Source organism: Manis pentadactyla, chromosome 7 (assembly GCF_030020395.1).
Source record: "Manis pentadactyla isolate mManPen7 chromosome 7, mManPen7.hap1, whole genome shotgun sequence".
NCBI lineage: Eukaryota > Metazoa > Chordata > Mammalia > Pholidota > Manidae > Manis > Manis pentadactyla.
Genome location: NC_080025.1, coordinates 17,140,961 through 17,167,660, shown reverse-complemented (window position 1 = coordinate 17,167,660; position 26,700 = coordinate 17,140,961). Strand labels below are relative to the sequence as shown.

General features: G+C 38.0%; 1 protein-coding gene across 1 annotated transcript; it reads left to right on the top strand.

The window, feature by feature from the left end:
• Window positions 1–23,228: 23,228 nt before the first annotated feature.
• On the top strand, window positions 23,229–25,800 carry C7H8orf48 (chromosome 7 C8orf48 homolog). The gene has a single exon (XM_036894425.2). The coding sequence runs from the start codon at window positions 23,340–23,342 to the stop codon at window positions 24,243–24,245; it is 906 nt and encodes a 301-aa protein (XP_036750320.2). The 5' UTR covers window positions 23,229–23,339; the 3' UTR covers window positions 24,246–25,800.
• Window positions 25,801–26,700: the final 900 nt, after the last annotated feature.

The following is a 26,700-nucleotide window of genomic DNA, read 5'->3' as shown; positions in this document are numbered from 1 at the left end:
TATGGAAATAGGTATGGAAATGGTGGATAACCTTAAGGAATTTTTTAAAAGAAATTTAAAAAGGTATAAGAAAAATAAATACTTAGAAAAAGAAGACACATTTGATGCATTTACTTAGATGGCCCCAAGGGGTTATTCACCTGAAAATGGTAGAGAATTGTTAAATTAATGAGTTTACCCTCCATCATTTTACTCCCTTTAGAGCTCTTCAAATGCCTTACATCAGTTGCTAAGACATTTTCTATTTTTCACAGTTAATGTGTCCTGCTTGTATCTTCTTTACTAAAAACAGTCTCAGTTAAAACTGAGATAATTCTTATTGTCATCACCTGGCATGAAATAGGTCCTAACAGTGTCAAATATTTGCCTTTAGAACAGTAATGTAATTGTAAAAATATGCATAAATATTTTCACTTCTGGAAAGAAAAAGAGGTTTGATATAAAAATCATATTGGAGGTTTAGGAAACTATTCCTACCCTGATCAGCTCTCATGTGCATTTAATAGTACTGTGGCATTAGGTTGACAAATCTTAAGGGAGCAACACCACTTCTTGATAGCTCAGAAATGATTTGTTTCTATGATAACATATCAATAAACAATAAGATACCTGGTACTATCACAATCTGATTTCTTTGGTTTGGTATTATTATTCATTTTTTAGCTGACTCATAGGGATTATCTCGTGTGTTTCTGACAACAGAATTTCTCTTCTAAGAAAACTTTTTGGGGCTCCAGAAAAACATTGGAATGTACAGAGTGAAAGGACAATTACAATTATTGAATTTCACTGAAAGAATTCTCTCTGTTATATTTTATCCCCTCCATTTCATAAAATAGAAGCAATCTATCTTGTTTTTGAACTTTTTCCCCTTCTATTACATTTAGTCATAATTGACCAACTATATTAAATATCAAGAAATGAGTCTCCACCTACAGAAAAAAGACTTACTTTCTTGTCTAAGGTGGGCAAAAATGAGCAGTGAAAACACAGCAAGGAAATAAACAGTAGAAATTACTTTTAAGTCAAATCATCTAAAGTAAGATAAGTCTATTAGTAATAGGAGAAAACACTGAAGGGCAGGTAAAATGATTGTGTTTCAAGAAAGTAGCTTTTTTATGAAGTCTTTTCCTTAGTAGCTTATTATCCTGAAGGAAAATTACAAACTGTATTAGAAAGCACTTCCATCTGAGTTGAAAATTGTTTCAAAACACTCTGTAAAGCACCAGGTAAGGTAAGCGAATCTAACTGCCTTAACCCTACAATTATATTTCCACTCTGTGCTTCCACATTTCCGTGAACTATCCCAGTGAAATTACACAGAAACACTGCTGTGTAGCTAACACACATAACTCTTGTATGTGACACAACTAGTCTAAAAAAGGTTGATACACTGAACAGCAGAGGAATTAGATCTTTAAACCATATTAAAGGATGTGGTAGAAAAAACATCTGGAAAAGAACAGGTTGATTGAAATAGGCCTGCATAGCTTCAGGAATGGGAGGTCATATTAAACTAATCTCCAAAGGAACTCTGAGAGTATTGCTGCCAAAATAGACAAAGGCAATTCAGGGGTGTAATACACTTGGATTTTCAAGGATCACAGGAAAATGCTAGGGCTTAAAGAGTCAGTCTAGCAAGGTCTTTTATTTTTATCCTTTCCTTTGTTTTAAAGATGACTCTCTGGCTTGTTTTCAAGATATATATGGATAGGCAGAAACATTTATATTCATTTAGGAAATATGCATTGTACTCCCTATGTGCCAGGCAGGTTCTGAGATGAGAGAAACAAACCGTGTATCACCATATTTGAAACTCCAGAGTCTATCTGAGAGCCAAGCAACTATCCTGACGAAACCATAGAGAGACATGAACCCAGACTGAGGTTTTGCATGATCTGCTTGAGATGTTGAAGGGCAATTGGAATTTTAATACTAAGATGAGGCTGATCCTCATTCCCATCTGGTGGTGAAGAAATATATATATGGAGTCACACGGTTTTCTGGACTAGCACTTCACAGAACTAGAAAAGAAGTAACAGAATCTTAAAGCAAAACATCATTATATACTTTCTTTTAGTTATTTCTGGACCAGCTTTGCCCATCTTAAAATAAGCTTAAACCCTATCGAATAGATGAGTAACTTAATCAGATTGGTGACTGCAATTATCACTAGAATTAGCTATATGCTTCATGTTTAATCATGGACAACTCCAGCTCAGAGATTCTTGAATTGTGCTCTATCATAAAAAATGAAAAAATTTTAAGAGTCAAATAGTCTATAAATCAACGGGCTAAATAAAGTTTAATTGATTTTTCTCTGCAGGAATTCTCACTGAATTTACTCTAGTTATGTGCATTTTCCACAAAAAGCACAGTTTAATAGTATTTCCCAAACTTATTTGACTGTGTGTGTGTGTGTGTATTTCCATTTCACATTCACAGGGAATATTCCTTTGAAAAGTCTTAGGAAAATATTACCTTAGTCCAAATCCTTTACTTTACAAAGTTAGAATTCCGATTCAGTGGGTTACGTTTTCAAGAACAGATCATATACTAGGCCATAATAAGAGCCTCAGTAAATTAAAAAAGATTGAAATACTACCAATCAGCTTCTCAGACCACAAAGGTCTGAAACTAGAAATAAATTATGCAAAGAAAATGAAAAGCCCACAAACACATGGAGGTTTAACAACATGCTTGTAAACAATCAACGGATCAATGCCAAATAAAAACACAGATGAAACAATATATAGAGACAAATGATAACAAAATTCAACACCGCAAAATCTGTGGGATGCAGCAAAGGCCGTGCTAAGAGGGAACTATATTGCAATACAGGCCTACCTCAGGAAAGAAGAACAATTGCATATGAACAGTCTAAACTCACAATTAACAAAACTAGAAAAAAATGAACAAATGAGGCCCATAGTCAGTAGAGGGAGGGACATAATAAAGATTAGAGCAGAAATAAATAATATCGAGAATAAAACAATAGAAAGAGTCAATGAAAAGAGGTGCTGGTTCTTCGAGGAAATAAACAAAATAGATGAACCCCTAGCCAGACTTATCAAGGAAAAAAGAGAGTCTACACATAGAAACAGAATCAGAAATGAGAAAGGAAAAATTACTATGGACACCACAGAAATACAAATTATTAGAGAATACAATGAAAAATTATATGTTAAAAAACTGGATAACCTAGGAGAAATGGACAACTTTCTAGAAAAATACAACCTTCCAAGGCTGATCCAGGAAGAAACAGAAAATCTGAACAGACCAATTACCAGCAACAAAATTAAACTGGTAATCAAAAAACTACCTAAGAACAAAACCCTTGGATGAGATGGCTTCACAGCTGAATTTTATCAAATATTTAGTGAGGATCTAATACCCATCCTTCTTAAAGTTTTCCAAAATATACGAGAGGGGAGAAATACTCCCAAACTCATCCTATGAGGCCAGCAACACTTTAATACCAAAACCAGGCAGAGACACCACAAAAAAAGAAAATTACATACCAATATTCCTGAAGAACATAGATGCAAAAATCCTCAACAAAATATTAGCAAACCAATTCAAAAATATATCAAAAAGATCATCCATCATGATCAAGTAGGATTTATTCCAGGGATGCAAGGATGGTACAATACTCAAAAATCCATCAACATCACACACCATATCAACAAAAAGAACAAAGACCACATGATCATCTCCATAGATGCTGAAAATGTATTCGACAAAATTCAACATCTATTCATGATAAAAACTTTCAACAAAATGGGTATAGATGGCAAGTATCTCAACATAATAAAGGCCATATATGACATACCCACAGCCAACATGATGCTAAAAAATCAAGAAGCTGAAAGCTTTTCCTTTAAGATTGGGAACAAGACAAGGATGCCCACTCTCCCCACTTTTATTCAACATAGTTCTTGAGGTCCTAGCCACAGCAATTAGAAAACACAAAGAAATAAAAGGCATCCAGAGTGGTAAGGAAGAAGTTAAACTGTCCCTGTTTGCAGATGACATGATATTGTACATAAAAAACCCTAAAGAATCCACTCCAAAACTACTAGATCTAATATCTGAATTCAGCAAAATTGCAGGATACAAAATTATTACACAGAAGTCTGCTGCATTCCTATACACTAACAATGAACTAGCAGAAAGGGAAGACAGGAAAACAATTCCATTCACAATTGCATCAAAAAGAATAAAATACCTAGGAATAAACCTAACCAAGGAGGTGAATGATCTATACTCTGAAAACTACGAAACACTCATGAGAGGAATTAAGGATGACACCAATAAATGGAAATGTATCTCATGTTCATGGAAAGGAAGAATTAACATTGTCAAAATGGCCATCCTGCTCAAAGCAATCTACAGACTCAATGTAATCCCTATCAAAATAACAACAGCATTCTTCAATGAACTAGAGCAAATTGTTCTAAAATTCATATGGAACCACAAAAGACACTGAATAGACAAAGCAATCCTGAGAAGGAAGAATAAAGCAGGGGGGAATACACTCCCTGACTTCAAGCTCTACTACAAAGCCACAGTAATCAAGACAATTTGGTACTGGCACAAGAACAGACCCATAAATCAGTGGAACGGACTAGAGAGCCCAGATATAAACCCAAGAATATATGGTCAATTAATACATGTTAAAGGGGCCATGAACATACAATGCGGTAATAACAGCCTTTTCAACAACTAGCGTTGGCAAAACTGGATACCTACATGCAAGAGAATGAAACTGGATTATTGTCTAACCCCATACACAAAAGTACACAAAAATGAACTCAAAATGGATCAAAGACCTGAATGTAAGTCATGAAATCATAAAACTTAGAAGAAAAAATAGACAAAAATCTCTTGAACATAAACATGGGCAACTTTTCCCTGAATGCATCTGCTTGAACAAGGGAAACAAAGGCAAAAATGAACAAATGGGACTACATCAAACTAAAAAGCTTCTGTACAGCAAAGGACACCATCAACAGAACAAGGAGGCATCCTAAGTATGGGAGAATATATTTGTAAATGACGTATCCAACAAGGGATCAACATCTAAAATATATAAAGAGCTCATATGCTTCAACACCCAAAAAGCAAATAACCTGATTAAAAAATGGGTGGATGATATGAAAAGACAATTCTCCAAAGAAGAAATTCAGATGGCCAACAGGCACATGAAAAGATGCTCCACATTGCTAATTATCAGGGAAATGCAAATTAAAACCACAATGAGATATCACCTCACACCAGTGAGGATGGCCAACATAGAAAAGACTAAGAACAACAAATGCTGGCAAGGATGTGGAGAAAGGGGAACCCTCCTACACTGCTGGTGGGAATGTAAATTAGTTCAACCATTGTGGAAAGCAATGTGGAGCTTCCTCAAAAAACTAAAAATAAAAATACCATTTGACCTGCGAACTCCACTCCAAGGAATTTACCCTAAGAAAACAACTTCTCAGATTCAGAAAGACATATGCATCCCTATGTTTATTGCAGCACTATTTACAATAGCCAAGATATGGAAGTAACCTAAATGTCCATCAGTAGGTGAATGGATAAAGAAGAGGTGGTACACATACACAATGAAATATTATTCAGCCATAAGAAGAAAACAAATCCTACAATTTGCAACAACATGGATGGAGCTAGAGGGTATTATGCTCAGTGAAATAAGCCAGGCAGAGAAAGACAAATGCCAAATGATTTCCCTCATTTGTGCAGTATAATGACAAAGCAAATCTGAAGAAACAAAACAGCAACAGACTCACAGACTCCAAGAAGGGACTAGCGGTTACCAAAGAGGAAGGGTGGGGAAGGGTAGGTGGGAGGGAGGGGGAAGGGGATTGAGGGGTATTATGATTAGTACACATGGTTTGGGTGGGATCATGGGGAAAACACAGTAGCACAGAGAAGACAAGTAGTGACTCTGTGGCATCTTACTACACTGATGGACAGTGACTTCAGTGGGGTATGGGGGGGACATGATAATATGAGTGAATGTAGTAACCACATTGTTTTCCATGTGAAACCTTCATAAGAGTGTATATCAATGATACCTTTAAAAAAATTCAGTGAGTTAGGTGATTCACACCATCAAAAGTCAGTTATTGTAAGCCAAGTTTAGAACCCAGCTTCCATATTTTGTTTAGCAGTCATTCCTCTGAATCATGGTCTTCAATTTGTGTGCACATCTCTCTGCAAGCATAGTTCCCAGACATAAGGAGGCAAAGCGAGTTTTAAAGGGATTTAGTTCCATATCTTTTTCTTGAAACTGATTTGCCTAAGAACAAGTCTGTGTGTTGATCATGGGGGCAGGGTTGCTCTTTCCTTTCCTGCATACTCTTCCAGAATGGCCTTTCTTTTTTACTTGGTACATTGGAGGAAATGATTTACTTCTTTGGAAAAGCAGTATGTTCTTGAGGAATTTAGCTTGCTGTCATTGGTTAAAAGATGAAGGAATAGGAACATTAAACCAAAAGCTTTTTTTTTTTAATTAAAAAAGAATTTTTTAAATTTTGTTATCATTAATCTACAATTACATGAAGAATATTATGTTTACTAGGCTCTCCCCTACACCAAGTCCAACCCCACAAACACCATTACAGTCACTGTCCATCAGCATAGCAAGATGTTGTAGAATCACCACTTGTTTCTGTGTTGCACAGCCCTCCCCTTTCCCCCACCCCCCACATTGTACATGCTAATCATAATATCCCCTTTCTTCTTCCCTGCCCTTATCCCTCCCTACCCTCCCATTATCCTCAGTCTCTTTCCCTTTGGTAACTGTTAGTCCATTCTTGGGTTCTGTGATTCTGCTGCTGTTTTGTTCCTTCAGTTTTTCTTTTATTCTTATACTCCACAGATGAGTGAAATCATTTGGTATTTCTCTTTCTCCGCTTGGCTTATTTCACTGAGCATAATACCCTCTAGCTCCATCCATGTTGTTGCAAATTGTAGGATTTGTTTTCTTCTTATGGCTGAATAATATTCCATTGTGTATATGTACCACATCTCCTTTATCCATTCATCTACTGATGGACACTTAGGTTGCTTCCATTTCTTGGCTATGGTAAATAGTGCTGCGATAAACATAAGGGTGCACCTGTCTTTTTCAAACTGGAGCGCTGCATTCTTAGGGTAAATTCCTAGAAGTGGAATTCCTGGGTCAAATGGTATTTCTATTTTGAGTTTTTTGAGGAACCTCCATACTGCTTTCCACAATGGTTGAACTAGTTTACATTCCCACCAGCAGTGTAGGAGGGTTCCCCTTTCTCCACATCCTCGCCAACATTTGTTGTTGTTTGTCTTTTGGATGGTGGCCATTCTAACTGGTGTGAGATGATATCTCATTGTGGTTTTAATTTGCATTTCCCTGATGATTAGCAATGTGGAGCATCTTTTCATGTGCCTGTTGGCCATCTGAATTTCTCCTTTGGAGAAGTGTCTGTTCAGCTACTCTGCCCATTTTTTAATTGGCTTATTTGCTTTTTGTTTGTTGAGGTGTGTGAGCTCTTTATATATTTTGGGTGTCAAGCCTTTATTGGATCTGTCATTTACAAATATATTCTCCCATACTATAGGGTACCTTTTTGTTCTATTGATGATGTCCTTTGCTGTACAGAAGCTTTTCAGCTTGATATAGTCCCACTTGTTCATTTTTGCTTTTGTTTTCCTTGCCCGGGGAGATATGTTCATGAAGAAGTAGCTAATGTTTATATCCAAGAGATTTTTGCCTATGTTTTTTTTCTAAGAGTTTTATGGTTTCATGACTTACATTCAGGTCTTTGATCCATTTTGAATTTACTTTTGTATATGGGGTTAGACAATGGTCCAGTTTCATTCTCCTACATGTAGCTGTCCAGTTTTGCCAGCACCATCTGTTGAAGAGACTGTCATTTCCTCACTGTATGTCCATGGTTCCTTTATCAAATATTAATTGATCATATATGTTTTGGTTAGTGTCTGGAGTCTCTAATCTGTACCACTGGTCTGTGGCTCTGTTCTTGTGCCAGTACCAAATTGTCTTGATTACTATGGCTTTGTAGTAGAGCTTGAAGTTGGGGAGTGAGATTCCCCCCACTTTATTCTTCCTTCTCAGGATTGCTTTGGCTATTCGGGGTCTTTGGTGTTTCCATATGAATTTTTGAACTATTTGTTCCAGTTTGTTGAAGAATGTTGTTGGTAATTTGATAGGGATGGCATCAAATCTGTATATTGCTTTGGGCAGGATGGCCATTTTGACGATATTGATTCTTCCTAGCCATGAGCATGGGATGCGTTTCCATTTGTTAGTGTTCTCTTTAATTTCCCTTAAGAGTGACTTGTAGTTTTCAGGGTATAGGTCTTTCACTTCTTTGATTAGGTTTATTCCTAGGTATTCTATTCTTTTTGATGCAATTGTGAATGGAATTGTTTTTTTCCTGATTTCTCTTTCTATTGGTTCATTGTTAGTATATAGGAAAGACACAGATTTCTGTGTGTTAATTTTGTATCCTGCAACTTTGCTGTATTCTGATATCAGTTCTAGTAGTTTTGGGGTGGAGTCTTTAGGGTTTTTTATGTACAATATCATGTCATCTGCAAGTAGTGACAGTTTAACTTCTTCTTTACCAATCTGGATTCCTTGTATTTCTTTGTTTTGTCTGATTGCCATGGCTAGGACCTCCAGTGCTATGGTGAATAACAGTGGGGAGAGTGGGCATCCCTGTCTTGTTCCCGATCACAGAGGAAAAGCTTTCAGCTTCTTGCTGTTCAGTATGATGTTGGCTGTGGGTTTATCATAGATGGCCTTTATTATGTTGAGGTACTTGCCCTCTATACCCATTTTGTTGAGAGTTTTTATCATGAATGGATGTTGAATTTTGTTGAATGCTTTTTCAGCATCTATGGTGATGATCATGTGGTTTTTGTCTTTCTTTTTGTTGATGTGGTGGATGATGTTGATGGATTTTCGAATGTTGTACCATCCTTGCATCCCTGGGATGAATCCCACTTGGTCGTGTTGTATGATCCTTTTGATATATTTCTGAATTCGGTTTGCTAATATTTTATTGAGTATTTTTGCATCTATGTTCATCAGGGATATTGGTCTGTAATGTTCTTTTTTAGTGGAGTCTTTGCCTGGTTTTGGTTAGACTAAAAGCTTTTTATTTCAGCTTAGAAATTATTGGTCTCATTAATTCAGTAGTTATCAGCACTCACAGGACGTTACTATGTTTAAATTTTGATAACCTTACCCACTAATGGTCACTGATTGTTAATTATCAATGAAGTAACCTTTGTAAATCTTTACACTGCAAATTAAATACCTATCACATTTGTTCTTGTCCACACCACCTTCCTTCCCACTATTTTAGATGCACTATCTGTGCAGGTCTCTAAGGCCAATCTTTTCATGCATTTACTAAATTCCTTCCCCTCCCACCTGCTCTAGGACCTCACCTTGGCCTTTCTCTTCCTCTCTTTTGCATCTTCATATTTTCCCATTTGATAGGATTTCTCATCAGCATACACACAGACGGTTTTTCTCTCATATTAATAACAATCCTCTCTTGATTCCACTTGCTCCTCCAGCTATTTCTCCATTTTCTGTTCCCCTTTATAGCAAAGCATGTCAAGAGAATTATCTACACTCATTGTCTCTGTTTTCTCTCTGACAATTCTTTATAAAAGTAATTCTGAGGAGTCTGTTATAGCTATCACTTCAAAACTACTCTGGCGAAGGTCACCAAAGCCGTCCACATAAACAAATCTGATGGTTAATTCTCAGCCCTTTCCTTAGTTGAGGACATTTGATATAGTTGATCACTTCCTTCTCTTTGAAATGCTTTCTCTGCTGGGATTCTGGAACACCACATTCTCCTGGTTTCCTGTGTATTTATTTTGCTACTCCTTCTCAACTACTCTTTTTTTTCTATAACTGATATAAAAGGAAAAAAATACTGTGGAATGCTTAAAGGCCATTGATTTTAAAAAGAAAAGAAGACCGTTATGGATTGAAAAGCTAGGTTGGGTGCTTCATTGCAAAAGTGACCAGGTAAACCCCACACAAGTACACTGTAGTTATCAGACAGGCGTAGAGATGGAGAGTTGGCCTGTCTCTGAGCAAACTGACTTGCCTTTTGAGAAAAGAAGGGTGAAACATAAGCATATACAAGGTCGGATGTTAAAAATACTTCTGTTTATTATATTTTGTGACTGTGATCTTTGAAATTGGTGGCCTTCCTTTGCTGGGTCCTCCTCACACTGCCAAACCTCTGTGATACCAAAATACACAGCCTTCCACATTCATCTTTTCATCTGTAAATACTCCTCTTGTGATCTCCTCCAATGGCTTTAAGTACTATCTATACGCGCATGACTGAAATTTCTATAGTGCCACCCAGATTCTTCCTTTGGTCCCCAGACTTACATACTGGTACCTTGATTGCTCCACTCAGGTATCTAAAGGGCATCTCAGAGCTAAAATTTCCAAACATTGCACTTCCGATCTTCCCCTCCAATGGTCTGTCTTTCGGTCGACCCTGTTTCCATTAATGATGATGCAGTACTTTCAGGCTCCCATTTCTGCCTCTTCTCTTTCTCACACCTCATGTCCAATGCCACTGAAAGCTTTTAAGCTCAAGTTTCAAAGTATCTCCAAAATATAACCAAGTCTTACCCCCATCCCACCCCCACGGCTACCATTCTGGTTCAGGAAACTATTAAGACTTGCTTAGACGTCTGCTTCTTTCTTTGTCCTCCAACCCCTAACCCTCTTCCCCACCCTACATGTGACATCTGTCATAGCAGCCAGGGATATCCTGCTAAAATATCTGCTCGAAATATTCCAATGGTTATTTATCTTACTCAGAGAAAAACCCAAAGAGTTTGCGATAGCCTACGGGGCCCTACATTATTGGGGTCTCATTAACTTCCCACTTTTAACCCCCCAGTGCCATTCATCTGCTCTAGTCTGCCCACAAACGCCTTGCTGTTCTATATACATATACATGCTGGGCTGCTTTCAGCGGAGGTTATTTGCTCTTGCTGTTCTTCATTCTGTAACACTTTCCCTCAAAGACCTCATGGCTCCTTCCCTCGCCCCCTTCAAGTCTGTTCAAATGTCATTTCTTTGGCGAGATCTTCGTTGACCACTATATTTAAAATTACAACAGTCCTCAGAGCTTCCTCAAAACTGTTTGCTGTTTTATTTTTCTCCATGTCACATACCATCTTCTAATTTACTGATTTATTATGCTTATAATCTGTCTCCACACACTAGAATATAAGCTCTGTGAGGACAGGCTTTCCTGTGTGTTTTATTTGCAATGGTATTCCTAATGGAAAAGCCAGTCATGTTTGGAAAGATACAAAATACACATACCAAGTTTGGGATACTGAGGGCATTTGGGGAAGGATGGTACAGGATAGAACTGCATAGGGATGAACAGGTGGCTTTCCTTTTGTGATTTGTAACATGTTTTTGTTACTAGTCCTTTTAATAATAAAGGACCCAGTTATGGCAAGAGTTTATTTTTGTTACATATTAATGATAGGTAAAAAGGTTTTAGTTGTTTTTTTCCTCTGAACTTTCTGAATGTTTAAAATATTTTATAATGTTAAAAAAATTTTACTGTTAAAGAAAGATGATCACATGTCAGACGACTGTAGTTCTGAATGGCTGGAGCATAGACTGGGGAGAGGGACAGATGGCAGGAGGAGAGGAAGACGCTGTCCAGGCATTACGTAGTCGTGGCAAGTGCGGGTATGATATAAAAGAAGAGCAGGACAGGTGTCATAGAACAGTGCTTCTCAAATTCGATGCGCATAGGAATCCTGGGGGATTGAATATGCCACTTCCAGTTCAGTTGGTCTGGGAGGGGCTGTGCTTCTGTCTGTCTGAGACTCTCCCAGGTAGTCAAAGCTCCTGGGCCTGCAGTGCCGGTAACAAGGCTCTAGAGTGCGGCTTTCTGATTTGGCTACACACTGGATCCCCGGGAGAGTTATAGGAAATACTAAATGTCTGGATCCAACCCTGAAAGATCCTGATTTAAATGGCATCGGGCATTGTGGCCACCATCTGATATTTTTAAAGTGCAGCAGAAACTGAATATGCTGCAGATGGTCCAGGCCTGGTGCCTTCCTGGAGCACGGCCTGTTCTGAGGACTCCTTGTGAGGAGTCGGGGGCAGAGGTCACTGGGCTGAGCCCACTGGTGCTGCTGCTCAGGCCAGGCCATGTGCCAGGGATCAGGACCCAAGTACAGACACAGGCTGGACACCTGGCAGGTGTGCTTTTTACTGAATAAGTCCTGGCTGGCCAATTACTTCAGGAACCTGAATCAACATTACATGCAGTGTGAAAACAGGGGAAACATAAGCTTACTTCTGAGGAGGAAGCTCTCAGAGTTGCTGCTGACCTGCTAGAGTGGTTGCTAGACTATCAGTTGTTTAATCATTTAATTCACTCATTATTTTCCGAGTGTACTGATGGTCTGATATGGGCAAGGCACGTCCTTTAAGGGTGGAAAAGAGACTTTTCCCAGCCCTGTAAGGCTTACATTCTAACAGTGAACACCTGCCTACACAATTGTTATTTGCATGTTCTAGGAACGGAAAGCGTGAGCAGTAGGCGTGTGAGGGAAAGGCCCGTCTGAGGAAGTGACTGATAAGCTGAGGCTGAAGGATGAGTAGTAACCAATTGGTTAGTAGGACACAAATGCAAAACAAAAAAACAAAAGGAGAGAGCTGGGAAGGAGGCAGGGGAACTGCTGTTGAACACTGAGTGTGTCTATGTCTCAGGGGGATTTTCAGCCACTTAAAAATTTTCCTTTCTCTTCTTCCTCAAATATTTTTATATAAAGCCTTCAGCAACTGTATTAACCTGAATGTTTCCTTTTTTTTCAATAAGAAAGAGCCAATCCAAATCAGCTATGGTTTCAGATAAGAAAAAAATGATAAGAAGTAGTAAGAAACGTGAAGCAGGTGTGCTATACTGCCTTCTGGTTGTGGTGTGCATAATTATTTAGGAAGGAGCTGGAGTGGAAGGAAGAATGAAAGCAAGCAAAGGGTGTGAGGAGAGTCTACAGGCTGTGAGCACAATCTGAAGGCAGGTGCATTAGATCCAGTGAAAAACCATGGTGTCCAATACTCGGGGAGTTGAGAAGGGACTGAAGAGAAGCAGTCAGTTTGGAGAGGCATCATTACAGGATTTCATGACTGACTGGAGGCATATGGCAGAGGAGGGGAAGGACTCATGGGTGACTCCTTGGCTTATTTGCAAGTTTCTGTCCTACGTTTCATGAGTTTCTAACCTCGTAACTTGACCATGTTCTAATTACCCAATTTCTGTTATTGTCTGATTACTTTTAGTATCTAATAATTCTAGGTTCTCAGTGGCATCCGTAGCTTTAAATACTTAGTAGCAGTAGGAAAACATTAGTCAATCAAATTACTTAAAAAGAGGTTTTTTTAGTGTGCTGTCTTTCTTGGAATACAGAGTACTATATAAGTGGAAATCACGCTGCTGGACATTCCTTTGGAATTGCTTTTGCTCCACATGCCTTAGAACGTGATGTCCCAGAGTCACTGTGCTGCAGCAGGACTGGTTGTGAGATACAGTCGTGTGCTGTGGGGTGGACATGCCGAATAGATGGGAAGAACAGTACCCGCCCTGAGAAACATCCAGTCGAGATGAGAATTTGGAAGTCAAACATAAATTGCCACAAAAATACTGACAAAATTGCATCAGTGTCAAGGAATTTGTCTTTACTTTGGTTAATCATTTTGATCAGATATAGTTGTCAAGTTTAAATAGATACTTAGATACATTTTCTTGAGAGAGAGTGGAATTTAGAAATGAAGATCTACGCACTGAGGATGGAAGGACAGCATGGAGAATGCAGCCAATGATTCTGTAACATTCCTATGTTGACAGATGGTAACCGCATGCATGGGGGTGAGGACTTAATAAGGTGGGTCACTGCTGACCCGCTGTGTTGTATACCTGAAAGCAACATAATATCGTGTCTCAACTATATTTCAATTAAAAAAAAAAAGAAAAGAAAAACCACTTCCACTGGAAAATAAACGAGCTTCTAAATTGAAATGAAGACCTACATACAATCTCTAAAACGTTGACAGAAACCATATTTGTAGTTTTCAACTCCAACTCCAAACAATTTCTCCTCCAATATTGGTCTTGATCTTTAACATACTTCTAAGCAATACCAGTATTAGCTGAGGAATGGGGAAGAGGGACATAAATATATTTTAGGTATTTTTGTTAGAATTCAATAGGGCTTCTTTTTACTTAAAAAATATCTTATTAGGCAGTAAGGAGAGGTGATGCAGCAATTACTGAAAATACTACAGACCTGACACAAGTATAGTAATATTATTATTAATAATATTATGATCATAGTATATGAATATATTATGCTATTACATATGTTCTAACATGAAATAAAAATCGGAAGCTAATTCAGATTGTAGCTTTGTTCACTAACAGCATTTTCTTTAAGCAAAGATTAGAAAATTTGGCAGAAAATGTTTTTTACTCTAAAAACATGAAGAGAGGAGTAAGGCAAAATAAATTCTATGTAGGGATATGCATTTGCACTCAAAGAGTTGAACAAGTTTGGTGCATGCATTTCTGCAAAGCGAAGGACAGAACTTAACTTCTATTATCTAGAACAAAGGCTGGCATTGTGACATTTACTTTTCTGGCATTTATATTCTGTTGACCTGAAAATGCTGAAAATTTCATTAAAATTGGGAGATCAGAGTAACAAAAAAAAAATGAAGATGGTAGAAATATTGATAAAGTAGGGTCTAAAGGAGCTCTTATGCTTTAATGACTTCATTTTTTTTTCATTTGAAGCAGTAATTTGTGTTTACAGTTATGTGCTTTTCAAGGTATTTTTACACATTTAATTTTAACAGTGCTTTGGATAAATCTTACTTGTTAGTAGGACACAAATGCAAAACTTAGGAATTAGAAAGGTTAAATGCTTATTACAACTTAGGTAACTTATAATGGAGAAGCCAGTATGAGAAGGATCTCAGTGTTCAGGTTCCGTATTAAATTTGCCCTGGAATTGCAATGATGGGGTACACACAGCCACCTGTAGTGGGTAACAAGCTCTCATTCAGCACTTATCACCCCCACAAGAGACGGGCGTTGCTCTCCATCCCGTATTACAAGGAACAAAATTGAAGACACTGACACAAGTTGGAGGAGGATTCCTAATATTTTCTTTAAAAATTTTTTAAGTTCTGAGAAATCTTTTTAAGATTTCTTTTTTGTATTTAGGTCCACTGAAGCCCATATTTTTTAGAGAGCTGTGCCAATCACTCTGATTGATCTTCGGATCACTTTAGCAAAGCCTGCCTTAGGACAGATCAATGTAACAGTAGTTGAGAGAAGAAGATAACTAGTCGGTTAACACAGCGTGAGAAGGAGATGGGAAAATATGCCGAGTGTGTGCTTTTTATTCTTCTCAGTTGCATTTAGGACTAGGCAGTCCAGTTAATTTTGATCCATTTGATGCCATTCTTTTTATTCTGGATGAACTTAGTCTTGTTCTCATTCTTGCAATTTTATTGTTATCACTATATTTAATAAGGAGTATGGCAGGAGGATCGGTGGCTTTCACCCCCAAGCCTTTTTCTCCAAGTGATGTCAAAATTAAAAGTACTTGGCTCTTGCGGGACACCATAATAACAAGGGGGCAAAAAGAAAACCAAGCCAAGCAAACAACAACAACTTTGAAAGCAGCAGAAATTAGTTTAATGGCCTACAGCCACACTTATTAGTAAAGGGCCTAATGAGTTCGATGCATGAAATTTAGCCACAGAAAAGACAAGAAACAGCCTCTGCTAGCGAGAACAAAGGCTGACATTGTGAGATTTCAGTGGCAGAATATACAGGCTTCAAATAAGAGTTCTGGTCAGTGCGGCATGAAGGAAGTGCTTCATTAGCTATCATAGTGCATACCTCTCAGGCTTGTACCACGGGTCTGCACGCAGCAAGGGCATGGGTGCAAAGAATGAGCTATTCACTCAGGTTTCATAATCTTGCTCTGTTTCAGCCTCCTGGCTTGACAGCTTTCAAGTTAAGCATGGAAGGCTCTAAAGAAACAGTCTTACATTCTTCAGTGATAGAGTTTGTTTTTGGAAAATGCCTATCTGAAATAAGGAGATACAATAATTTGAGCCTGTGAGCTCAATTCACCATGTTAGATGTCTTTCCTGAGCACAGTGATATTTTTATGATTGCTTTGAACATTTCAATAAAATACTCCTACAGAAAGATTGGTCTCAAATGAAATTATTTGCCTTTTCTGTGTCATTCAACCCTATGCAATCATATGAATATTCATTTTACAGTGAAAGCTTACTTTGTAAGTAGGAAAATTACAGTAAAATGCTTTGCAAAGATACTGAGTAGAAGAAAAATAATTGTACATAGTAATTTTCAGGAAAACCACTGTGAATTCCAATATTTTTCCCCATCATCCAGGACTACAGATCTCTGTCCCTCAAGGAAAACACAAACTACACAAAACTAAATAACTTCTGAATTCATACATCCTCTGTGCTTTGAAGAGACATACATTAATATTAGGTTCTGATTTATATTAATTTCCTAGCTGCCAAGGTCAGTCTTAAATAGTATTGCCCAAAGGCTCAGGGACCTAACTGCATAAAATTGCTTTCACAAGGCCTCTACAAGCCTTGGTCTAAGACAATAGTACTTCTTAACTGACATAAAATTGCATAAAGATGCTGAGAACAGTTTTGAATTGAACCACAATGAAGGGGAAATTAGTAAGGCAAGAAAATCTATATATGTGCTGTTATAGAATTTTTAAGACAAAATAGCAAAAGAGATCATATAATTCAAATTCATTATTTAATGTTGTGAAGAATATCACCATTGATGCACTTAAGTATATTGGAGATATTTACTTCTAAAATAACTGAGTTATTTATGACCTACACTTGCTTAGAATTCTACGAGATACTCAGATGGAATAGTGGGAAGTCACTGTTTAATGCCTAAACACTTTAAAAATCCTGAAATACACCAATCAAAATAACTTAAAAGAACTGTTTAAAATTAAAGTTTTACATTTTACTTATTTTCCAATAAGAATAATAATTTATTTAGAACACTAAATGTGAGCAATTACTCTAGTCTGACCAGTCAAGATGGTGAGAGTGTCAGAGAATTGGGGTTGCTTTCACAAGGCCTCTACAGGCCTTGGTCTAAGACAGCAGTACTTCTTAACTGACAGACAAGTAAAATCAAAATTACTTCCCAGAATGCAGCTCTAGGAACACTTACAAAGCATTTGGTCTTTTCTTAAGTTCCTGTATTAACAAGTCTGTTTTTCTCACCTAGCAAATCACAAGAAGTTTTATATTAAAAGTGTATCCCAGAGGCAGACTGTCTAATTCACCTTTAATCTGTTTTTCATAAAAACCACATGCTATGGGTTGAATTGTATACCCTCAGATTTTTATCAGGACCTCAGAATGTGACTCCTTTTGGAGACTGGGTCTTTACAGAGGTTAAAGCACTTCCTTTATCAAGTGAAAATGAGATCATTGGTGGGGTGGGGGATGCTGATGTTGGGCACCAATATGGCTGGTGTCCTTATAAGAAGGTGAAGTTTGGGCATGGAGACACAAAGACAGGGAAAATGCCACATGAACATGAAGACAACCATCTGCCAGGCCAGGAAGGAGGCCTAGAGCATGCCCTTCCCTCTCAGCCTCAGAAGGAGCCAACTGACAATATGCCTTGATTTCAGACTTCCAGCTTCTAGACTGTGAGACAACTTCTGCTATTTAAACCACTTACTTTGTGGTACTTTTATATAGCAACCCCAGCAAATTAATATACCATACAAAGGAAAATGAATGTTTCACATCTCTGGTAATTTCCTATAAAAAAGTGATAACTGAGATTATGCTCATGTTTTCTTAATTCTAAAAAATACATTGGTTAAAATTATGACATTTGGAATGCCCAGACTCAAACTGTGTTGCTAGTTTATATTATAACAGTTGTGTGTAAATCATTTTGTTTATAATTATTTACAAAAATTAGATAAATATCACATATTTGGAAATTATTTTAAAATAAAAGCCTACTACATTTGCAGGATTTAGCTCTGTTGAAACTTAAGTTTCTAAAACACAAATCCAGGTAAAGTGAATAATGCTCTGGCAATGTTGGAAGAAGGGGGATGGAAAATTTATTTAAAATTCTTAATTGGAATGTTTGTTCTCTATTTATTTATGAATTTCTCATCCATTAGATTTTCGGAAATCCATGAATGTGAGTACATATTTTGTTGGCCAGGCTTTTGGGAACAGGTGTGGCAGGAATGCAAAATGTATATCCCTTGCAGACAGAAATTTGAAAATATGTTGAAAAAAATACATATGCCTTTATATTTTGATCTTTTAATCTCACTCCTAGGTGTGAGATATGTCTTCTTGGAGATATACCTTCACAAATACAAAGAAAAATTTGATTTCTTATAAGAACAAAATGCTCATCAATATGTGGGAATAATTGTGGGGCATTCCACAAAGGAAAACACTGCAGTCATAAGGAGAAGCCAGGACAGTATCTACATGCTGATGTGAAATATTATCCAGTATGTATTTGAAACAAAACAAAACAAGATGTAGCAGTGTTTGCACACATACATGTCAGACTATGCTGAATATTTTTTGTGTGTGGAAGAGGATTCAAATGTATAGAGATTTATAATTTCCAAAAGAAACTTGGAAGGATAAGTAAAATATCTGAAAATAATGATTTTCTATAGGGGACCTAATGGTACATGTAGAAAAGAAAGCTAAAACTCTGCCTGCTCCTTTTTTTCTTTTCAGTTTTTTAAATTGCTTGTACTTTGGAAGTATTGTGGAGCAAAGGAGGCTTGAGCACCATATAAGCCAAATGCAGAGAATAGACCTGGATTCAAACACTACAATTTGCAAAAAGGCTTTGAGATACTCAGAGAAATTTGAATATAGAGTAGTTATCAGATGATAGTAAGCAATTATTATGTTTTAGATGTGATAATTCTAATAAGGGAGTTAGGTTTTTTAAAAGGCCTTATCTACTAGAGATATAAACTAAAGTATTTATGAATATAATGATATTATATATTGCATTCTTGAATACTGCAGTAGGGGGTAAAAAGTGAGGAGGGAAGACTGATACCTCAAAAGCCTTAAAACTGTACACACATTTTTGATCAATTAACAATTTCTGGAATTTATCCTAGACATATAGCTATGAATGTGTGTAAAGATTTAGCTAAGGGAATATTTACTCCAAAAATTTTTAGGAGAAGAAAACTGGATATACTAACATCTAAATATTTTTAATTAAATAAATCAAATAATATAATGCAGTCTTTAAGTATTATGTTGAAACGTATTGTAATAAATTGAAAGCAGTGTTCATATTATTTCTAACTGAAGAAAATAGTTCATAAAAACAATTTGAAAATATCAAATGTGTTATAAGTGTTTATAGTATAATCTTTGGGAGGTCAGAACTCAAGTAACTTTTACATAAAATCAGTATTTGTATAATTTATGCAATCAAGTAATTTACATAAAATCTGACTTTTGTAGCTTATCTTTATCTTTTAAAATACCTAAAATAAACTTACATTACCTTTGCAGAACAATAGCTATTAAAGTAAAAAGCAGCTTTTCAAAGGCAATTAACCAATTTCAGAAAAATTATAAAGCTGAGGCCACATAGAAAAAGAGAATCGAAAGACTGAGATATTTGTGAGGCAAAAACACTTTCAACAGTTAAAACAGGCAATGTCCTGTAAGCCGAACTCAATTTTTTTTTATCATGAGTAATGTAAGATACCTTACTCCACAAAAATGGTTTCTCACAGTGAGATTCCTGACACATTCATCTTAGACTTCTATTTTAGAAGAAATAATACTTCATTTTGCTTGAGCCACAGAACCAAGTAGTATTGCAAAGTTTATGTAAAAGGTGGAATATTTTTGAAGGATCTGTCAACTTAATTTCCCTTATTCATTAACTAGCCTTCCTTCTGATACCTTGTGCATCACAGCGGCGCTGGGAAGGGGTACAGGCTGAATGCCACTTCGGCAAGGAGGCAGCTATGGTACCAGCGAGGAGAAGTGCCTGCCAGACAGGACGAGGCTGAAAGGAGAGAGACATGAGACCGAGAGGGAATCAGACAGGAAGACTGATTTGTTTTGACCTCCTCTCTCTGGGGCTGAGCCCCATATCTGCAAAGCACATTTGCTTGTTGAGGAAAAGCTGGAAGGTGAGCAGTGCGCTGCTCCCCACTGAGAACCATGAGGGCGCAGACAGCGCCTGCAGGCCAGTGAAAGCAGTGCCTCGGCCTGGTTAGGCCGGGAGCACCTGCACTGTCTTCTTACCTCCTATCCTCTCCCATCCTCATTCCAGGCAGCCTTCAGCCGCAGGTGGTCTTAGAAGGACCCCAGTGTTCCCATCACGCCCTGCAAGGTGCCAAGAGCTTGGGGTGTCTGGAGGAAAAGTTTGCTAGAGGAAGTTGCCTGCATGGCGGTGAAGGGGCAGGAGTTCCGGACCAGAGCACAGTCCCCCTTTTCTCTGCCACTTGTCAACATGGTTTTGGAAGAAACAGAGCCAGTCTCCAAGAGGAAGCCGAAGGACCAATGGATGTCAAGATGCAGCAAGACAGCAAGGAGAGGTTTTAACAAGCAACACTGGCTTTGGATTTTGTCAGGACTCTGGGAGGAGCCTGACTGGCTGTGTCTTGGTGGCACACAGCACACACTCAAGGCCCCTGCACCAAGCGGTGGAGACCAGCCGAAGGACCCGGACAAAGTTAGGGCCCTGCACACTGAACGAAGACAATAAAGTTTCACCCTCTATGGAAGAAGGAGGAAATAAACCTTGTGGAGAGTTCAACAGATCATTGACTGAATATTTGTCAAAATGAGACTCACCTACATGGGAATGTCTGGAATATCATTGATTATCAAGGTTGTCACTTTCCATAGCTACCAAAGTGGATGGGAACTTGTAAGAAGAGGACATTAATAACAGGAAATAAAAACGCAGCACATTCTTTGCACATTTGAGTGTTGACTGGATAATGTTTTTAAATGTGAGTTAATTTTAGTTTTATAAAATTAATTTTAGTCTTGTAAAAACCTGTGTCACGGTTCACAGATATTTGTTAATAAAGAGTAAGTAATAATGTAACAAAGTTATTGAGACACTGAAATGTCGCTCTGAATTTTCTGGGAAGGCTAAATATTTCCTCTGTCAATCCTTGTCTTTCTTTTCCTGAAAAATAGAGTAAAATGGTTAAAATGTCATTTTTTCACCCTGTAAATCTTGATTAAATCTGCTTTCAGTATAGTGAGTGGGAGTGATTTGTAGTCATTGGTATGGTTTAAAAATTTTTATGATAAGACAGAAAGTTGCATTTCTTCATTCCCTTTTCCCCTTTATGCATTCCTGGTTTTTAAATTTTTTTCTTTTCTCTCCTGAAACATACAATAAAAAAAATTAGTGTAAGACACTATACTTGTTCACAGATAGTGCTCTTAATATCTCTTAACAACATGAAATATATGTTTTTGCCAGTACTGCTTAGAGAATGGTCTGAGATTTTCTTTTCACACGCACATCACTGACAATTCTCATATACAGCAAGAGAGCAGGCAAATTTTATTTCTATTTCATGTATAGAAAACAGATAACAGGAGTATGGATTTTATGTAGAGTCACCTTTAAACTTTATTCTGCGATAGAGTTGAAAGTAAAGAGTACAAGGTTTATAAAAAAAAGTAATAGTTTCTATGTTTAAAATCAAACTTTGACCTGTCTTCATGAATCTTATTTGATAATAAAGTGCTGTTGAGCTCTTTTACTTCCTTAGATAACATACCTATAGAGTATTAAACAGTTTACTAGGTCATGCTGGTATTACAAAGCAATGGATTAATTACAAAATATTCCCTTTAAATTTATCTGCTTCTAGGAAAAGGTTATTAAAATATTTAGCATATTAGGAGGTAAGAATATACTTTAAAGTATAGCTCTCTTGCTCAATGTTTTTTGGGGAAAATGTGTATAACAATGGATTACGTGTAAATATTGAGAAGATGAGGAGGATTTTGAAATAAAAATTAAAAATGACAATCTTGAACCCTAGAGATGCTGTCAATGACTTGGAACTATCCACAATTTATATTACCTCTTTTCAGTGACTAGCATTATATGTTTTAAAAGGGCATGCACGCCACAAGTAAGAGACTAATTGGGTGGGGGCGGGGGGATGGTTCAGGAAGTAAAAAAGAGGATTTCCTTGCCTCAGTAGTACTTATTCCACAAATGCCACTGGACCTGTGTGAGGTGGTGTTTGTTTCCAAGTCGTTCAACGCATTTTCTCAACAGAGATTCACCAAACACCTTCTATGTGCCAGGTACCTGCTGAGTGCTGGGCAACACTGACAAGGTTTCCGCCTTCAGGGAGTTGTTAACCTGGAGGGGCAATGTGAGAGGCATAGCAAATACTAATACAAACGCATAGTCGCACGCCATGAAAGAAAGGCCGTACGGGGTTTGGGCCAGCAGCATCGGGTACGAAGCCTTTCCGGAGGAACTGGGGCTTGGAGGAGCGGGAACTAATCATTCGAGGAGGGAGGGGCAGTGCTGACCTGTCGGTGGGGGAACTGCCTGAACCAGCGGCCAGAGACCCTGGGAGGTGCAAGGTCTCCCAGTGCTGGAGCACAGAAAGTTGTGCAAGGCGGGCCTGGGGGAATAGGAAGGAGCCCTGCTCTCCAGGAGTCCCATAGGAGGGTTTCCGTATTTCTATTTTTTGCCTAACATAGGGTCTGTGATAGGTGATTTCCCGGCTATGTGATTGGCCAACATGATTTTGCTCCTGCAAGCCTCGCACACGTACACTTGTTTGAGCCCTGAGGAAGGGGAGTTTGCAACCTTGTAAATATTAGCTTTTGTACTTAAAACAGCCCTAAAGGAGGAGCGGCTGGAGAGCTAACGGAGAGGATGCCCCGCAAACGCCGCACCCACTGCGCAGGCGGAGTCGGCACTGGGAAGGGCGGGGGCAGGGAAGGGGTGCCGCCGCACCGACCCACTGCGCATGACCACCCTGCGTTGTCAAGGCAGCAGGAAGGCGTCACCTGGAAGAGAAGGCAGACTAAGCGATCCGCCGCCAGACTTGTCGCCTCGCAGCTGTGGCCTGACTAGCTAGCTCCTGAGCAAGTCTTGACCTGGACAAAATAGATGAGGCGCCGTGTCCGATGCAATGTGATGGCCACCCGCCTAGAAGCCTGGGGATGCAGAAGAGCAAGAGGGGAAGTGGCCCAAACAGACACGAGGGCTATGGGCGACCTTTCTAACGAGGCCTCTAAATCCTTTACTGATGAGGTACAGAGTTCGGGTTCGTTCAGCTCCTCTGGAGGACCGCAGCCTTCGCCGCATGCCTCTGGGAGCAAACCTGAGAGTGGAAGACCAACCACATGCTTGGAATATCAAGACGAACAATCTGAGCTTTCAGACTTCAAAAATAATGAAACGGAGTTGAGCAGAAAATGGATCAATCACCTCAAGGGCAAAGAGACTAACTCTGGACAGCAGCGATTAGACACTGCAGTTCACACAGAAATCACTCGTGTATCCAATGAAGAACTGAATGCCCTGCGCTCTTTTTGCACCGCTAAGATAAACCTGCTCCGCCACAAAGCAAACTCCAAGGAGAAAAAAAGCAACAGACATCAAACGCTGCAACTTAGATGGAATGCAGAGGCTTCAAAGACAGACGCCTTAAACTGTTCTGTCCCTGATGAGCTTTTGAACAGAATCTATTTAAAAAACATGAGGACAACAAAAGTGGTGGCAACAGTGAAGCAGCACATTTCTTCTCAGTGTCCCAGTTGTAACAGAAAAAGAGCGGAACTGGCCCAGTCTGCTTTTCTGACACGAAAGAAGACTTTACTGGAAACATTTCTACTCCAAAAGAAAATAGATGAACATCTTCATACTAAAGACTTTCTTACCTTTATTGGAGAGGCACACCAGGGCCTTCCTAGGCTTTCAGATGACCCCCAAATTATCTGGGAAAGAATAAAAGAGAAAAGTCAGATCAGATACTCTGGTTTTGAAAAGTCAGATACAAAGCAGAAGATGTGACAGAATGGAAATAGCACTTGTTATTCACCTTTTTCTCTACCATTTCTTGAACCACTTACTCTAACCAAACAGGAGATGGTATTTATTAATGACAATGTATAATGTGGATAATGTTTCTATTGTGTATTTGAGTAATTATTATCATCTCTACAGGCACTTTTTGGAAACTAATTTAGGACTTTACTTCCCTCTCAGATTGGACTAAAATTTTCCATTTAATGCATTTTTCAGAATGTAAAGGGCCACGCTGTTGGAATAATTAATTTTTTTACAACAATCCAGGAGGGAGATGTTGGCAGTTTGAACTAGAGTTTTGACAGTACACATAGGAAAAAGTACAAACATGTAAGAGATATTTAGGAGGTGATGAGTGTCAGTCTCTGATGAAGAAATGGATATGGGGATTTAATAAAAGGTTAATGTTAAGAATGTTACTAAGCTGCTAACTGTATACTTGGAGGTGTAATAATTTCATTAAGATAGGAACTTCAGAAGAGGATCGTGTTTGGTGGGAATGATGTAGGAGTATGATTATTTGGATGATTATATGTCATTATATGGTTACTTTGAGGTGTATCTGAGACTCGAGAAAATTTGTTTATTTGTGCTTGCTGTCTAGAGAAAATATCTAGCCTAAAGATTGAAATAAAGGAGTTGGCTGGGGAACATAATTGGCATATAGTTGGAAATTGAAGTCATAGATGTGGTGAGCTCTTCTGAAAGTGAGTAGAGTGAGAACAGAAGAAGGGCTGTTATCCACCCCTGAGAACAACAATTAATGGGGGGTGGGGGGGGCTTGTCAGAGAATAAGCCAGGAAAGGAGGTTGAGAAGAAATTATCATAGAAGGGTAAAGGAAGCCAGGCGTGTGCAGTGTCACTGAGACCAGCGAGAGGCTGGGTTGTCTCAGCCCGTGTAACGGAATTCACATGACATGGTTTAGTCATGTGTTGGGCTCTGCTGATCTTAGCAAAAGCCACTTCATTTACAGGAACTGGACAGACAGAGTGGATTGAAGTGTAAATGTAAAGTAAGGAAGTGAAGAATATGAATGTAGACTACCCCCTAAAATTTAGCTGTGGAGACAGAGAGAGGAGAAGCTGGACATAGATGCAGAATTTGAGGGAAGCCTGCTTGAACAAATGATCTAAAAAGCCATTTTTTGACAAAGATTTTATGAAATGTCTCTTGTTCATCCCAATTTCCACTCTGATGAAACAAGATTGTCCCCTGAATACCAGGGCATTCTGAAAATAAATTTATTGGGGAAAATGTTAGACGGTATTCTGAGAAATCATATTTATTACTTATTTTCTCTATAAAAATATAAATCCTAGAATTAGTGACAATACCTGGAGGTCACTTATCTATATGTCTAACACCTCAGCTATTAGAGTCAAAAAAATGTATTTGTAAAAATCCTCCCATAACAGTTTTGTATCATACTCCCATAATGTTCTTTGAATTTAGACTTTCATTTATGTATATAGTCTTGTGTCCTGTAAAATGTAGCATATTTTCTCATAGCAAGTCATTCCTAAATAAAATGGAAAACCATTACCACTTTCATAGTAACTTTTTATTTGGAATCCACATTATGTCATGCTTTACCTTTGGCATCTTAATACATTTCACATAATCAAAATTCTGAATACTTTCCCACTTAGAATTCCCCAAATAAAGGTAAAAATCTACCCCTTTATTCAACTAAGCTAGAAATCTTAGAGTCATCTTTTGTTCCTTCTTTTTACTAACTCAGCCATCAAGCTATTTTTCAGAAAGACCGTTAAACGGTTCTTCTTCAGAATCTTCCGACCATGACTTCTTATTCCCATGTCATCACCAAAGCCCTCATCATCTCAGCCCTCCCACTCCTAGTCTCTCTCCTCTTCAATCCATTCTCCATAGTTGTCAGAATTATTTTTCCAAGACACAGATCTGTTCAAATTATTCCCTTGATTAAGAAAAAAGAAAACAAATAATGGCTTATCACTGCTATACAAATAGTTCAAATTAGTGCCACATAGAGGTTCTTTAACATCTGGTCCACATTCACCTGTCTTTTCTCATCTTTTATCTCCCCCATCCCCTCTATATTTAAGACTTTCTGTAGGACTTGCAATTCCCTGAGCTCTCTTCTTTCTTTTGTGCCACTATGGTTTACAAGTATACATTTGTTTTGCTCAGATTTTCTTAACTGCCATTTCCAGCTGGTGTACTTTAAAAATTTTATATTTTATAATTATAGTATATAGGTACTGTATTTATGCTATGTTTATATGGTTCAAAAATCAAAAGGATGCTAAGTGAAATAAATCAGAGAAAGACAAATGTCATATGATTTCACTTACATGTGGAATCTGTAAAACAGAATAAATGAACAAACAAACAAAAACCCAGAAACAAGACTCATAAATACAGAGGATAAACTGATGGTGGACAGAGGAGAGGGGTGTG

What these genes read in the sequence shown, in the direction of transcription:
- C7H8orf48 (XM_036894425.2), top strand. Translation starts at nt 23,340, where the DNA reads ATGAGGCGCCGTGTCCGATGCAATGTGATGGCCACCCGCCTAGAAGCC.